Below are 17,355 nucleotides of genomic sequence, written 5' to 3'. Positions count from 1 at the left end.
CGGCTTTGTTTGTCATCATACCCAAAATAGAATCTACGATCCCAGCCAGAGACTCACACGCCGTCCATTGTCATTTACTGGCAGGAACACGCTGACTGGTCTTCTAATGTCATCCCAATGTCAACGTTCACTACACTGAGCGATCACATGACATCACACTGTCAGCGTTCACTACGCTGAGCGATCAGATGACATCACACTGTCAGCGTTCACTACATTGAGCGATCAGATGACATCACACTGTCAGCGTTCACTACATTGAGCGATCACATGACACCACACTGCTAGTTTTCACTACGCTGAGCGATCACATGACATCACACTGTCTGCGTTCACTACGCTGAGCGATCACATGACATTTCACTGCCAGCATCGACTACGCTGAGCAATCACATGACACCACACTGCCAGCATCCACTACGCTGAGCGATCATATGACATCACACTGCCAGCGTCCACTACATTGAGTGATCACATGACATCACACTGCCAGCGTTCACTATGATGAGCGATCACATGACATCACACTGCCAGCGTTCACTACATTGAGCGATCACATGACACCACACTGCCAGCATCCACTACGCTGAGCGATCACATGACATCACACTACCAGCGTCCACTACATTGAGCGATCTCATGACATCACACTGCCAGCGTTCACTACGCTGAGCGATCATATGACATCACACTGCCAGCGTCCACTACGCTGAACAATCACATGACATCACACTGCCAGCGTTCACTACGCTGAGCGATCACATGACATTACGCTGCCAGCGTCCACTACGCTGAACGATCACATGACATCACACTACCAGTGTTCACTACGCTGAGCGATCACATGACATCACACTGCCAGCGTCCACTACATTGAGCGATCACATGACATCACACTGCCAGCGTTCACTACGCTGAGCGATCACATGACATCACACTGCCAGTATTCACTACATTGAGTGATCACATGCCACCACACTGCCAGTGTCCACTACGCTGAGCGATCACATGACATCACACTGCCAGTGTCCCCTACGCTGAGCGATCACATGACATCACACTGCCAGCATTCACTAAGCTGAGCGATCACATGATGCGTTCAATACGCTGAGCAATCACATGACATCACACTGCCAGCATTCATTACACTGAGCAATCACATGACGCCACAGTGTCAGCTTTTACTACGTTTGCTTTGAATGGTCACCTGACCACAGTAGAGACAGAATAGCGTTTAGATCCTTGTAGAAGACATTCTGTGTATTTATATCTACGTATATACAGTATATATTCTATATAATACCCACCATGCGGATGATATAGAAGTTGTTGATGAGTTTCCCAATGTTATGGATTCAGCGGAGAATCCTCCACCACCCAGATTGCTGATCTGCAAGAAGAGTTCAGGAAGAATGCTAAGGTCAGACTCCCCCCCCCCCCCTTGCTGGTACATTATATGGACTTGATAAAAAATAACTCCAGCCAGGACTTCTATTATATTATGGTTGGAAAAGGGGAAGGTCGGAACCTCTGTCAGGTTTTTGTTGTTTCCTGTGTCTCCACTGGGAAGATTTCTCCTTGCTTCCTGTCTAGGTGACTCCATAATTTCCTGTAATGTGACGTCTTCTGTTTTTCTTGTAGATGCAAAGCTGTTGGAGCACGACATGTCTCAGGTCAGCCGCTATCTGGAGAGGACAAGATTCAATGGGGACGGACGTCTGTGAGTGTTCTTTTATTTTTAACGCTAGAATTGTAACCAAACCAACATTTCTTTCCGAAATACGAGGAACTGCGACCCCCAGTGTGCTCTCTCATCCTGTGCCCCCCCCCCTGTAGTGTGCCCGCTTATTCTGCCCCCTCAGTGTGCTCTTTCATCCTGTGCCCCCCCCCCCCCAGTGTGCAATCTTATTCTGCCCCCCCACCCGTGTGCTCCCTCTTTCATGTGCTCTCTCATCCTGTGCCCCCCCCATGTGCTCTCTTATGCTGCCCTCGCAGTGTGCGCTCTTATTCTGTCGCCCCCCCGGTGTGTGCTGGTGTGCTCTCCCATCCTGTGTTGTGTCCTCCAGTGTTATGCAGTGTTGTGCATTGTATTAGCTCTTGGGATATGAAGGGTATGCCAGGTAGTTGACAGGAGGCGCACGTTTGTGTCATCCTTTCATGTCATGAAACCAACACCGTTCTTGTTTCAGGCTGCGCAAGTGGATTGATACAGCTCTGTCCAAAGTTCAGATTGATGGGAAGAGTCACAACTTCGGGACAGGGGCACTGCGGGCTGGGGTGTATAACCTGGACTCCAGTGATGTGGTAAGTATAAATGCTGAGGGTGACAGGGTGACCACAAATTACCCCAAATTCTTCAGAACAATAACTAGTCTAAAATCTCAGTGCTTCCTCCATACGGCCTCCATCTCCTCTACACTCTCCTTCATACTGTTCCACTTCTTCCATACAGCCCTCATCTCCGGCATACTGCCCCTCTCCTCTACACTGCCTTTATTTCCTCCAATAGATAAGTGAATGACCGCACTCCAGAATACAAGGAAAATTCTTTATTGTGTAAAATCAAACAACATCAAAAAGTATTCTCATGACAGTATCATGACACACATGGAGGAGAGCGTGGTTGATGCGTTTCACAAATTTCTTTGCTTATGACTAAGCGAAGAAATTTGTGAAACGCATCAAACATGCTCTCCTCCATGTGTGTCATGATGCTCTCGTGAGAATACTTTTTGATGTTGGATTATTTGACACAATAAAGCATTTTTCTTGTATTCTGGAGTGTGGTCATTTACTTCACTATTGGATAACTTGGAAAGATCACGGACTTGACCAGCATCTGATAATCAAGGAAGGAATTGCTTTAACCTGGAGCGGTGCTACCTTTCTGTTTGTTGCATTCTATTTCCTCCATACTGCCTCTATCTCTTCCATACTGCCCCACCTCCTCCATACATCCTCCATCTCCAACATACTGCCCCTTTCCATACTGCTTTAATCTTCTCCATACTGCCCCACCTCCTCCATCTCCAACATACTTCCCCTCCATACTGCCCCCTCTCCTCCATACTGTCATTCTTGTCCAGCATACTGCCCCCTTATCCTCTATATGGTCCCACCTCCTCCATACAGGCCTCATCACTTGCATGCTGCCTCCCTATCCCCCCTACTGCCCCCATCTCCTTAATCTCATCTACACTGCCCCAGTCTCCTCCATACTGCCCACTTGCTTCATAATGCTCCCATCCCCTTTATAATGCCCGATCATCTCCGTACTACTCCACCTCCTCCATACAGTCCCTGTCTCTCCTGCATCTCCTTATAGTGCCCCATCTCCTCCATATGGCCCCATCGCTTCCATACCATTTATATCTCCTTCATACTGCCCCGTTTCCTTTATATTGCCTCTTTCTCCCCATAAGTACTAAGAAGTTCTTCTTTCTTCAGCTAAAGACCATTCCGGAGAGTCTAGGGGTCTCTTTAACTCTTCCTGACCAGCTACTGGAGAAGTTGCCAGATGGGACCGCCAAGAGGCTCCATGTTGTCCATATCCAGGGCCACGCCATCTTCCAGGTGAATCATCCACCATGGTGTTATTCCTGTGCTATCACACAACATCCTGTGATACAGTCCTTCTATCTGGTCATACATTATACAAGTATTCTGTTCATTTACATATCATATGGTGGGACTTGATGTCATCTGTATATGACAATAATGAAAACATTCCTATCCACACAGGATGACACAAATGTCTCCATCCTAGGAGATCAGGTTCTCGGAATCACCCTGCAGGACACAGTTGTCTCTAACCTATCAGAAGATATCGTAATTACCTTTGTACATGAACCCATAAAGGTACGGATTATTTTTCACTTATACTCCATCAGAGATGTCATTATATATTTTGTGATGTTATCTTGTATTACCTGTGCCAAAAATCCCCTCTATATCCTTTATCACCTGTATCAGGTGTCACATCTCTAGTCTCTATCAGATATAGCAGGTCCCCCTTTTGTAAACGGTCTCACCTGAGCCGGGTATCCCATCTCTAGTCTGTATCACCTGTATCAGTTATCCCCTATCTATACAGTACCAGGTATCCCATCTCTAGTCTGTATCACCTGTATCAGTTATCCCCTATCTATACAGTACCAGGTATCCCATCTCTAGTCTGTATCATCTGTACCAGCTATCACCACTTTATACTGTATCATCTCTACCAGGTATCCCATATATAGCCTGTATCACCTGTACAAGTTATACCCTATCTATATGGGACCAGGTATCCCATCTTTAGTCTGTAACATCTGTTCAGGTATCCCCTGCTCACCTTTACCAGGTATCCCATATCTAGTTTGTATCGCCTGTACTAGTTATACCCTATCTATACTGTATCACCTATATCAGTTATCCCATCTCCAAACTGTATCAGCTGTGCCAAATATCCCCTCAGTATACTGTCTCACCTATGCCAGGTATTCCCTTTCTATAACAGGTGTACCCGATGTACCATGTATATCATCTCTAGTCTGTATCACCTGTGCCAGGTATCCTATCTCTATTCTGTATGACCTATACTAGGTATCACATTTCTAGCCACTATCCCCTACCAGGTATCTCTTCTGTATGCTGTATCACCTATACCAGGAATCCCATTTGTAGTCTCTATCAGATGTACCTGGTATCCCTTCCCTGTAATGTGTCACTTGTGCCAAATATCCTCCTGTATCCTCTATCACCTGTACTGTGTACTTATTACTTGTACCAAGTAGACCATCTCTAGTCTGCATCACCTTTTCCAGGTATCCCCTCTCTATACTGAATCACCTATACCAGGTATCCCATCTCTAGTCTCTATCACCTGTACCAGGTATCCCATCTCTAGTCTCTATCACCTGTACCTGGTATCCTATCTCTAGCCTGTATGACCTATACTAGGTATCTCACCCCTAGTCACTATCACCCTACCAGGTATTTCTTTCTGTATGCTGTTATCACCTATACCAGGTATTGCTTCTCTAGTCTGTATCAGATGTACCAGGTATCCCCTCTCTATACTGTGTCAAATATCCCCCTCTGTATCCTGTATCACCTATACAAGGTATCACACCTCTTTTCTGTATCCTGTATCACCTGTACCATGTATCATATCTCTAGCCTGTATTACCTGGCAAGGTATCTTATCTCTAGTCTGTATCACCTGTACCAGGTATCCCATCTCTAGTCTGTATGACCTGTGCCAGGTATCCCATCGCTACACTCACCGGCCACTTTATTAGGTACACTTGTTCAATTGCTTGGTAACACAATTGTTAATCAGCCAATCGCATGGCATTAACTCAATGGATTTAGGCATCTAGACATGGTGAAGGCGACTTGTTAAAGTTCAAACTGAGCTTCAGAATGGGGAAGAACAGGGATTTAAGTGACTTTGAAGTGGCAGGTGTGGAGGAAAATGTCTTGTTGATGTCAGAGGAGAATGGGCAGACTGGTTCAAGATGATAGAAAGGCAACAGTAATTCAAATAACTATTCATTCCAACCAAGGTATGCAGAATACCATCCCTGAATGCATAACACAACAAACCATGAAGCAGATGGCTACAGCAGCAGAAGACCACACCAGGTGCCACTCCTGTCAGCTAAGAACAGGAAACTGAGGCTACATTTCGTACAAGCTCACCAAAATTGGACAATAGAAGATTGGAAAAACGTTGCCTGGTCTGATGAGTCTCGATTTCAGCTGCATTCAAATGGTTGGGTCAGAAATTGGTGCAAACAACACGAAAGCATGGATCCATCCTGCCTTGTTTCAACGGTTCAGGCTGGTGGTGTAATGGTGTGGGGGATATTTTCTTGGCACACTTCGGACCCCTTAGTTCTAATTGAGCATCGTTTAAACCCTGCGGCCTACCCAAGTATTATTGCTGACCACGTCCATCCCTTTATGACTACAGTGTACCCATCTTCTGATGGCTCTTTCCAGCAGGATAATACCCCATCTCACAAAGCTCAAATCATCTCACCACTGGTTTCTTGAACAGGACAATGAGGTCCCTGTACTCCAATGGTCTCCACACTCACCAGATCTCAATCAAATCTGCAGCAACTGCGTGATGCCATCATGTCAGTATGGACCAAAATTACTGAGGAATGTTTCCAACACCTTGTTGAATCTATGCCATGAAGAATGAAGGCAAAAGGGGGTCCAACCTGGTACTAGCAAGGTGTACCTAATAATAAAGTGGCCGGTGAGTGTATACAATATTTCCTATACCCAGTATCCTATCTCTAGTATGTATCACCAACCCATACCAGGTATCTCCTCTCTCTCCTTTATCACCTGTGCCACGTGTCTCCTCTCCCTCTTGTGTAGAGTCTGAGTTTGAATGTGTAGCTGCTGGTGGTTGCTGTTGTCACCCTGAGTGTTTAAGTCTCATGAAAAATTTTGCTGGTTTTTGTGGCCAGAGTTGCAGCGCCTGCAGCTTCTGGTAGCCTGGTTTCCTCTGGGGTCCCTGGGGACTGGTGACATTCAGAAAATATGTGACTGAGATTGAGAATGAAACTGAAATGTGGAGGGGAATTTCTATCATACAATCTGCACAGGTAGTACAGCAGAGGACCTGTTGAATGGTTTATGAGAATAGCTCTGTATCAGCACAGACAAGGAGAGACTCTCCTATGCCTCATGCACACAGGGAGCGGGTTATGTGCCAGTATATAATCTTCCATCAGACAAGTGGCAGGTCAGTGTTTTATAGATAGAATGGATTTCCTGTTCTGCCACCATAGAAGTAACTTCCTCTCCATGTATCACCACAGAGGTGATCTGGGGACACAGCTCGTGCCTGCCGGACATTTCTATCTGGCCACAAAATCTGCACAGGAACTCAGAAATGGGGAAATAAGGAAAGAAAGTATTAGAAATATAATGCCCACCCAACCCAAAGAAATATTACCCAACCCTCTGCCCCCCCGTATGACTCATTTAATCATGATGGGAATAGTGACTCTCTTCTTGTGTTCCTCCAGGAGCCGAAGTCTCCGCTGTGCGCGTTCTGGGATGGTAAGTGGTGTTTTGTGTATTCCATAATTCCCCCTCAATGTTCTGTCCATATAATATATTCCCTGGACAGAAGAATTCTCTTTACTGGTCAGACGCCTGGGCGGGAAGCACATGGTGAAGACATCGAGTGACACCACTAATTCTCATTGTACTATGTAATATGCACTTAAAGGCATATCCCATAATGTGGCTGAATCTTGGGGTTTCTTCTGTTTCTGGAAGGACCAGCATTGGCTAGAGGACCGCAGTGTGCTCGGAGTGCCCCCTCAAGTAATGTTTAGTATTAAAACCATCTGTGAGATGAACTCCAGGTTCCGCGCCAGTCAGGGGCCAGCTTGGGTGTAGGTTTCCTCTGTGTTTAGGTCATATACTGTATATGATACATGGGGGCCTGTTGTGTGTCTTCCGCAGAGTCAGGGGAGGAGTGGAGCATGGCTGGGTGCAGGACGGTGGCCATTGAGCGTCAGACCGAGTGTCACTGTAACCACCTCACTTACTTTGCAGTGCTAATGGTGAGTAGATTACACCACAGAGTGGATGTACTAATATGTGTACTATTATATATTTATTGTTATATAATCTTCCTTCTGTTGACAGCAAGTCTCCAGCCAGGTGATATCGGAGGTCCATCTTGTGTCACTGACGGCCATCACCTTCGCTGGATGCGCCATCTCTGCCCTGGCTTGTGTCTTTACTGTCGCATGGATCTGCTGTTCCAGGTACCACTCCATCCATTGTATACTACCCCATCTGTTTCCCCCCAATATCATAAATACCACTCCACCCATGTCCCCCAAAGTAAAATATACCACCCACCTGTGGCCCACCGAAGTTAAATATACCACCCCACCTGTGTCCCCCTCATGTCATATACTGTTTACCACCCCACCCGTGTCCTCCCAATATCATATATACAGCCACACTTATGCTCCCCCCATGTCATATGTTCTACCCCATCTTGTGTTATATGTACAATCACATATTATACAGTGGGGGTTATTTACGAAAGGCAACTCCACTTTGCACTGAAAGTGCACTTGAAAGTTCAGTCGCTCTAAATGTAAGGGGTAGATCTGAAATTGGGGGAAGCTCTGCTGATTTTATCATCTAATCATGTGCAGGCCAAAATGCTGTTTTTTATTTTCATTGCATTTCCCCCTCAGATCTCCAGCGACTGCACTTCCAAGTGAAAAGTGGATTTGTCTTTAGTAAATAACCCCCATAGTGTGTTATATGTTGTTTGTTGTATATAATACATTGGGGGTCATTTACAAAAGGAAAATCCACTTTGCACTGCAAGTGCACTTGAAAGTACACTGAAAGTGCACTTGGAAGTGCAGTCGCTGTAGATCCGAAGGGGACATGCAAGGAACATAAGAAACCCCATTTTAGCTTGCACATGATTGGATGATAAAATCAGCAGAGCTTCCACTCATTTCAGATCTACCCTTTAGATTTACAGGGACTGCACTTCCAAGTGCACTTTCAGTGCAAAGTGAAGTTGCCTTTCGTAAATAACCCCCATTGTGTGTTATGTGTTGTATATTATGGATTGATTATTATGTATTGTATATTATACATTGTGCATTGTACAGTGTCTGTTATGCATTGAATATTATACATTGTGTGTTGTGTTGTATGCTGTATATTATACATTGTGTGTTGTATAAAATACATTGTGTGTTGAACTATGTGTGTCCATTTTGCACCCCAGGAAGAATCAGACAAACCCCACACTGCAGATCCACATGAACCTTCTGATGGCGCTGTTGCTGTTGGATGTCGCTTTCATAACAAGCGCATTGTTGGGCGGTCTGGAAGACATGATAGTATGCCAAGTTTCTGCCATTGCTCTGCACTTCTCTCTTCTCTGCCTCTTCTCTTGGATGGCCATTGAGGGCTTCAATCTCTACCGGCTGGTGGTAAAGGTCTTTGCGTCCTCCGCCATCACCCCCTGGAGACTGACTATCCTGGGCTGGGGTGAGTCCTCCTGTGTGTGCACAATTCACATGACTTTCCTGCTTTCCTCATTCTGCTCCCTATGGGGGCAACCCCTCGATGTGGCTGTAGGTAGTGGCGGTGTCAATGATGAGATCAGTGATGATGACAATTGGTGACAATGATGAGGTCAGTGGTGATGACAGTTGGCGACAATTATGACAGATGACTGGTTACTGATGAAAGTATGAACTGTTGCTGAATTTGTCCTGGATTTGGCTCATCGTATAAACTGAGAATATTTTCATGTTGGACGGCGAAACGTTACATAATATGTTGGTGCTATATGAAGAGTGATAACAGTAATAATTAAGAAATGTCATGTTTTCTCTGCAGGTGTCCCGGTTTTGATGGTTGCATCTGTACTGCTGATAGATCCAAAGAATTATGGGATATATTACATCAACGTGGACCGTCCGTCCTCCCAAAATTCCACAGCCGCCATGTAAGTGCAGAAAATCCAGAACTCTCACAACTCTCTTTGTCCCCTTATTCTCTTTATCCCCTTGTTTGACGTGTCCCCTCGTCATCTGTGTCCTCCCAGTCATTGTTTACCCCCATTCTCTTTATCTCCTTATTCTCTATCCCCCTCATTCTCCATGCTCCTCTTCCTCTTTATCCCCCTCATTCTCTTGATCTTGTTCTCATTGCCCCTTGCTCCCTATTCTGCATATCACCTCATTTTTCCTTTCTCCTCATTCTCTGATTCATCTCATTTTCCACGTTCTTCCTTCTCCCGATTTCCTTGTTCTCAGAGTCCCCTCATTTTTCATATGGTCTTGTTCTCCGTGTCCCCTCATTCTCCACGTTCCTCATTCTCTTGATCTGTTCGTGCTCCATGTCCCCTTGCACTCCGTGACCCCTCATGCTCTGCGTCACCTCATTTGCCATGTCCCCTTACTCTTAATGTCCCCTTGTTCTCCACATCCCCTTGTTCTCCATGTCTCCTATTTACCATGTTCCCTTGTTCTCCATGTCTCTTGTCACCTTCCAATGCTTCCAGGTCAACTTTTTTTTCTTGGCAGGTGTTGGCTGACGGAGCCCATCATCCACCAGGTGCTAAATTTGGGATTTTTTGCTGCAGTTCTCCTCTTTAACCTGTGTATGTTTGTTGCCATGACGAGGCGTGCACTCCGTCTGTCTCCACACTCACGCCAGGAGGAAGTTCGTCGCTGCGTCACTCTGCTGGGGCTGAGCTGCATGCTAGGCTTTTCCTGGGGTCTAGCCTTCTTCTCCTTTGGGGTCTTTTACCTGCCCGTCCAATATGCCTTCAGTATCCTCAACGCCCTACAAGGTTAGTGCCGTACCCCTCTCTCAAAGGAGGAACTGTCTGTGTTTCCTCTAACATCCAATTAGGATCCATAGTTTGTTCTTCCCATGCAAGTTGGAAAATGGTTGGTTGATTGCTGTGGAGCGCAGACAGTTCTTCCTTCAGTTTAATAAATGAGGCTGACTGTGCTCCTGGTAAAACCATATTTGGTTAAAAGTCAAGTCCACCCAAATGTGATTTTCTAGTTACATGAGTCTATCGATGTCATGTGCTGGGGTCTCAGTGGTGTGATTTCCCTTTTCCTGGTTCTGTTCCAGCCCACCTTGTAGTTTCACTCCTCCTGATGTACTGTCTGTGTTCCCTATCACCCCTCGGTGGTATGTGGCAGTGTTGATGCACCCACATAACACTCTGCATTCACAAGTCACTTTGGGTGTTCAAACATCTTGTGGTTTGTGGTGGAGCTGTGTGAGAATATTGTATGAGGGTGTAACCAGTCTGCAGATGGGGAAGGTTGGGGCCCACTCTGAATATGGGTGAAGGGGGTCAGCTCATGTTGGAGGCTTATGCACACCCAGCATAGTGTTAAGGTTGTAGAAGCTTTTGAAGAGGAAGTTAAGTGGCCATAGCATGACTCTTCTTTAACAAAATACCTTCCTACTCACATTCTGTTAAGGACTGGGTTCTATTTTAAGTCCTGTTGTGAGTGATAACACATAGAGACTTTCTGTACGGAGCGGTGTCAGCCTTCCAAGTTGCCTTTTGCTAAACTACTCCATCACCCCACCTGCAGATCTATACAATATTAAAGGCTGATCATTCTGTAGTCAAATATAGGGACTAGAGGAAATCTTAGAAATAACAGTGGACAGCTCTGGATTTCTGGCAGGATCAGCAGTTTTTTTTATCAGATATAACTGAGCACTTTGGTGGTATAATTTAATTATCTCCCATCTCCTCCCACTAGGCCTCTTCATCTTCCTATGGTACTGTGTGCTGTCTCAACCTCACGCCAAGTACTCCCTGCGCTCTACGGACTCCACCAGCGCCACACCGGCATCACCAAGAGCCGACCAGACCCTCAACAGCGACCACAAGAAACTTCTGACCTGACCGCCCGCTTATTGCCACCGCAACGCAGCTTGTCTGTAGCACTTTAGTCACAGCACTTCGCAGGGTGTTTGACCCTTATATGGCCCGGATAAGCTTTGCAGTATGGATGTCTGTATGGACCATTCTCTATAATTCACTCCTCTCCAGATTTCTTAGAGCCCAGGTACCTGCTGGCAGGTATTGACTACATCTAGGTTGTAAGCTCTGCTAACAGGTATTGGCAACATGTAAATTGTAAGCTCTGCTGGCAGGTATCGACTACATCTAGATTGTAAGCTGTGTTGATGGCTATCGGCTGCTTGAAAGTTGTAAACTCTGCTGGCAGGTGTGGACTACAAGTAGATTGCAAGCTTTTCTGGCAGATGTGGACTACAAGTAGATTGCTAACGCTTCTGGCAGGTATCAGCTACATCTAGATTGTAAGATCTTTTGGCAGGTGTTTACTACACATAGAGAGTATGCTTTCCTGGTGGCTCTTATATGGAATAGTAACATGGATTGGAGGAGGGATAATTTTTTATGTACAGCACAGGTACTCCAATGTAGCACACACTGGAACATACCACTTTACATATACTTTGCTTGTCTTTGGGCACGCACGCACAACTATGGCCCCTCCAAACAGTGCACAGATAATTTACAAGTGCAGCTCAGAGAAGGTGTTGCTTGCAGCAACAACATTCCATGTTTATTTAGAAAGTATGGAGTATTGTAACTCTGCCCACCCCATGCTCCAATGTCCCCATGAGGGAAACAGAGACACACATATGGCCAGATTATGATTATGGATGTTTTAGATTATAATTGTTGGATTATGGATTTGTACTATGACTGGTTGATGTATTGTGGTTGGTTGCAGGTTATGATTGTAAGATTACGGATGGTTGTGGGTTATGATTGTTAGATTATGGTTGCGTATCCTGGCTGATTGTAGGTTATGGTTGTTGGATTATGGTTTTAGGATTACGGTTGGTTGTGGATTATGGTTGCATGTTATGGCTGGTTGTAGGTTATGGCTGTTGGATTGTGGTTCTAGGATTACGGTTGATTGTGGGTTATGTTTGTTGGGTTATGGTTGCGTATTATGGCTGGTCGTAGGTTATGTTTGTGGATTATAGTTGTTGGTTATGGCTAGTTGTTGGATTACGGTTAGCTGTAGATTGTGATTGTTGTGATTATGGTTGGTATGGTTGTTGGATTATGGTTAGCTGTAGATTGTGATTGTTGTGATTATGGTTGGTATGGTTGTTGGATTATGGTTGTTTGTAAATTTTGGCTGTGTATTATGGTTGGTTGTTGGATTATATTCTCTTCACCGATAATTTCACCACACACAGAAAGATGCCTTACCAGGTGAGACATCAGTTACAAATATCCTGGTAGTTTCCATTATTAGTGGTCTGCAGTCTGATGCCCGTAGAAGAGGGTGGACAACCATGATGTTTTGTGATGGGGTGAGGTGGAATATAGTCACAGGGAGATGGATGTCAGTTACTGTCCACTGGGAGGAACGGGGTTAATAATTTGCAAGGGGAGGAGGGAGGAACATTCCTCAGAACAATGGCATTCTTGCCAGTGTCAGCGTGTAACCATGGTAACTGAGGGGCGCTCAGTCACCCAGAACAAACGCCAACTGTGATGGCTGCCAGCCAATGAGATGTAGCTGGACACTGGAGTCCTATAGAGGTGATTTATGTATATATTGTGCTGTAAATAAAGAGACTTTATCAACATGGTGTCTGTCTATCACAAGCTTCAGGGGCCTAGAGGGACAGCTGAAGGGCCACAATAAGAGGGGACCCATCTGAGGTGTGTGTGGAGGTGGGGGCCATATGAGAGGACATGGTGATCACATGACGGAACGAGGCGGCGGGGGGGTGGGGGGTTGAGTCAAATCCTCGAGAGCGGCTATAGTGGTATGGTGGGGGGAACACAGGGGAGGGGAGGGGGATGTTTTAAGCTTCACATAAATATATGAAATATTCAGACTTATAGATGGGGTGCTCCAGAATGAATGTCTGTATAGAATAGGTGTATGTGGAATTACAAACAGGAGATGGGGAGTGTGGTGGGGGTAGCAGTAGGTGGGCAGGAGGTGATGATAGGTGGGGCAAGAATAGGAGGAAATGAGAGGGTAGAAGTATATGAGATTGGGAAGAGGTTGGGGGCAGTAGGTGGTGGGGAAGAAGGGAATAGAAGGATACTGGAGTAGGAAGGAATGGGAAGGACAGGAGTAGCTGGTGATGGGGGATGGGATTAGTAGGGAATAGGGGTTGGGTATATAAGGGAGTAGGAGAAGGGGGGGTGTGGCAATAATGAGGATAGAGGGGGACAAGAGTAGGTGGGGACAGGGGTTTGAGGGGGATGGAAGTAGAGGAAGGAGGAGATTTAGGAGTAGGAGAGGATGGAGGGGGCAGGAGTAGGTAACGATGGGGGGGGGTAGGGGGAATGGAGTACATGGCGATGCATTGGCTGGGGGGGGCATGAAATGTGATGCCTCTATTACCTGGATGTATACGGAGACTGCTGGGGAGATCAGCCAGTGTGGAATACAGGGAGGTGAAATCCAACCATATGACTTCCGATTTAATAATAACTTTGCTCAAGGTCCCATCATTACCAGCTGGGGTGCCTGAACTACAACAGAGCAAAACCCCTAATTTGATAATTACTGCCGTAACCCATAGCAACCAGGCGTTGCCTTACTGCAATCACCAGGGAAGATTTGATTTGTGGTCACACTTTGCCCCTCCTTATTAAATGAACTCCTCCACCACATAAAGAAATGCATCAGCTGTATGGGGGTGGAGCTTGGAGCATGCCACAGCAAAGAACTGGGTGTGGCTAATTAAGAGGCGGTGCCTTAAACAAATACTAATTTAAAAAGGGGCAGAAAGACAAATGATAAATGCCATAGAGATAATTTACAGACATCTCACAGATCAAGAATCGCACAATTATCAGACAAATATCACTTTATTATCAAAATCTTAACAGACAGATAAAAAAAAAAAAAAGCTTTAGATTGGAATGAAGCAGATGTTTTCTCTTTAAAGTGGAACTCCGCTCCACCGATGCAATTTGACATTTGGAAACTCCTTTGTAGGCATCTTCTACCCAACGTCTTCTTCACTGGCATTGAACATATATACATAGTTTAGCACACTGATGATGGTCTTTTGGTTCCCCTCTATTTGCAGAGGGCTAACATTCTTTACACAGACTGCCAGATGTTGGTTCTCCAAACAGGCCCTGAACATTTTAGGAGTACATAACGTACAGATGAGAAGATTGGGAACAGGAACGTGAGGAGCCATGACTCCTGAGAAGTATAGGCTCTTTTACGACTAACTAATAAACCAATACTAATCCCCCCAAAAAAGACACGAAAGCTGATTAGGTTGGAAATAGGGCAAAGCCACAGCTTTATTGAACTTCCCAAATGTAAAAACTTTCAAAAATGTACCAAACAACAATGGCAGTCACATGAGCACCCATAACAAACTTATGTAGGCCTGTCCTTACCATCCCTGCCAGAGAGGCATTAGATTGACACCAGAATTTACCCTGATCTTTCTTCATAAAGCTATGGCCGCAATTGCTGGCACGGTTAAAACCACCAATAAAGCTGTGACAAAATATCACAACAGGGCACTCATCATCAGTATAGCCAAGCAGTGCTGCCGCATATCATTGCCCACCAGTGCTGACTCATCACTGCACATAAGTGAAGATGTTTGCAAGATTTTATAACAGGAACTATGAAAAACTTTTTTTTTCAACATTCTTTTTTATTTTATTTTTATTTTTTTTGTGAAACAAACACATGTAAAACCCAGTGGCTATTGTATGCCACCAAAAGAAAGCTTTGTGTGAAACAAAAATAATAAAAATTTACATGGGTACAGTGTTGCATGACCGTGCAATTGTCATTCAAAGTGCGACAGCGCTGAAAGCTGTAAATTGGCCTGGCCAGGAAGGGGTAAAAGTGCCCAGCAGGCAAGTGATTAAAGAGGAGCTCCAGTCCCCCCCCCCCCCCCCCCCCAAAATAAAAAAAAAATAAATAAATAAAAAATGTAAACGTCAACAGCTACAACCACTGTAGCTGCTGCCTTTTAAAATAAGGACACTTAACTGGAATCCAGCAATATCCTCACCCGAGCAGATTCTTCAATCTGCTTCAGGTGCAGGCGCCAGCATCGTAAGTAATGGAAACGGGCAGCAAAGCCTCGTGACTTCATAGCCGGGTTCCCTACTGCACATGCACGAGCAGCGCTGCCACTTGTGAATGGTCCTGTAGTCCTCCGGGACCTGTGATGTGTCCCAGATGACTGCAGGGGAAGGAGGGGGGACAGAACTGCCGGCCCAGATACCGGTAAACAAGTGGAACTTCCCCTTTTGGGCGAAGTTCCCCTTTAACCTCCATGTGTAAGAGCCGGTTCACACAGCGGGCGATGCGAGGCGACACGACTCACCTCGCCTCGCTCTCGCAAGTCGCCCCCGTTCTGTACAATGGAACCGTTCTGAGAGGAGCGACTCGAGTCGCTCCGACTCAGAAAAAAGGTTCCTGTACTACTTTTGGGCGACCTCGGGGCGACTTGCATTGACTTCTATACAGAAGTCATTTGCAAGTCGCCGCCGAGGCCGCTGCAGGTCGCGGCGAGGCAAGTCGGAGTCGCCTCGCCTCGCCTGCAGTGTGAACCGGCCCTTAGGGTCATGGCCACGGTGATGCCATGCTTCCGGCAATCAAGGCTCCTTTTCCTTAAAGGGGGGGTTTCAAGGGGCCTAATTCTAGAAATTTCACTTGACGATTGTCACAAGTATTTACCCAGCAATAACAAACAATCCCTGTTTTTTTGCCCCAATATGTGAATTTCCTATGTTAATCAGCTCAATCTAGTGGTCATAATTTGGTACTTTCCTGAAATATCTCAATCAGAAAAATACACCAGAGGGAGCGGAGATCAAAAAAGCCTGAGACCAAAGACATGGCAGTCATTACTTTACATAATCCATGGGAATAAACAATGAACTAGCACCATGCATTGGTCTCCTATCTGATTTCAGGTTGCAGGTCGTCTGAATATGATTCTCTGGACCGATTAGGACCACGTTTCTTTAGATTTATAAGCAAAATTTTTTTAGTACAACTTTTTTTCCTTTTGGATAGAGTAAAGGCTGAGGGGGTTGGGGGGTATAGCCCTGGCAGTTTTTTTTCCTTTTACATCTGTATCCCATAGCCAAATCAGTAAGTGACAAGAAATCCCTGCAAGTTAAAAAGGGAATCCCTTCTGGCCCTCAGTTCACCCAAACTAGTGTCCCCGTTGGAAGATGTCCCCTCTCTTACTTTTCTGGAGACAACCCAAAATTTTGGAATTTATTTTAATTTCACTCCCCCAATACTTGTTATTAAAGAGTTTAAACACTTACAAAACACATTAAAAAATAGTACATATAAGTAGTCTAGTAAAAAGAGGGTCAAAACCGGTATATCATGAAATATGAGCTTCAAAATTACCATAAGAACGGGTGTGGAGGACCTCAGGTGGTCTCTGAATTATGAGACAATATAGTTTTAAGCTAACAAAATAGCCATATAGACGAACCACACCCCATCTCCATCAACATCTAGTAAATATATATCTCAATAATACCAGGCTATTGTCCCAGAACAATGGCCTTATTCCGTGTCTTATGTGTAATAACAATGAAAAAGCATATTACCCCCAGGTGTATTTACTTTCAATGATCATATTGAACAGGATAAATGAGAGTATACATCTCCATAACGGGGCAAAGACAGCAATAAAAACGTTGTCTTCTTCATTTGTCCAGGTTCTTCCATTAAAGGGACTGTAAAGTGAATTATTTTTTTTAAACAACAAATGGCTGTCTCGGCTTCCTAC

General features: G+C 45.2%; 1 protein-coding gene across 1 annotated transcript in view; it reads left to right on the top strand.

Annotated features, from left to right (window-relative positions):
• LOC143929988 (adhesion G-protein coupled receptor G1-like) overlaps window positions 1-13,180 on the top strand; it is a 41,778-nt gene extending 28,598 nt beyond the window's left edge. The window contains exons 3-13 of the mRNA XM_077453902.1: window positions 1,642-1,720; window positions 2,190-2,304; window positions 3,448-3,573; window positions 3,742-3,858; window positions 7,035-7,068; window positions 7,480-7,580; window positions 7,666-7,787; window positions 8,783-9,048; window positions 9,403-9,511; window positions 10,092-10,360; window positions 11,304-13,180. Coding sequence (XP_077310028.1) covers window positions 1,642-1,720; window positions 2,190-2,304; window positions 3,448-3,573; window positions 3,742-3,858; window positions 7,035-7,068; window positions 7,480-7,580; window positions 7,666-7,787; window positions 8,783-9,048; window positions 9,403-9,511; window positions 10,092-10,360; window positions 11,304-11,449 — 1,484 coding nt within the window. The 3' untranslated portion in view covers window positions 11,450-13,180. The remainder of the gene's footprint in view (window positions 1-1,641; window positions 1,721-2,189; window positions 2,305-3,447; window positions 3,574-3,741; window positions 3,859-7,034; window positions 7,069-7,479; window positions 7,581-7,665; window positions 7,788-8,782; window positions 9,049-9,402; window positions 9,512-10,091; window positions 10,361-11,303) is intronic.
• The last annotated feature ends 4,175 nt before the right edge of the window (window positions 13,181-17,355 follow it).

The sequence above is a fragment of the Lithobates pipiens genome, unplaced genomic scaffold (assembly GCF_037356315.1).
Source record: "Lithobates pipiens isolate NorthernLeopardFrog02 unplaced genomic scaffold, aLitPip1_a1.2 Scaffold_10, whole genome shotgun sequence".
Lineage (NCBI taxonomy): Eukaryota > Metazoa > Chordata > Amphibia > Anura > Ranidae > Lithobates > Lithobates pipiens.
This window is presented reverse-complemented; position numbering and strand designations above follow the sequence as displayed.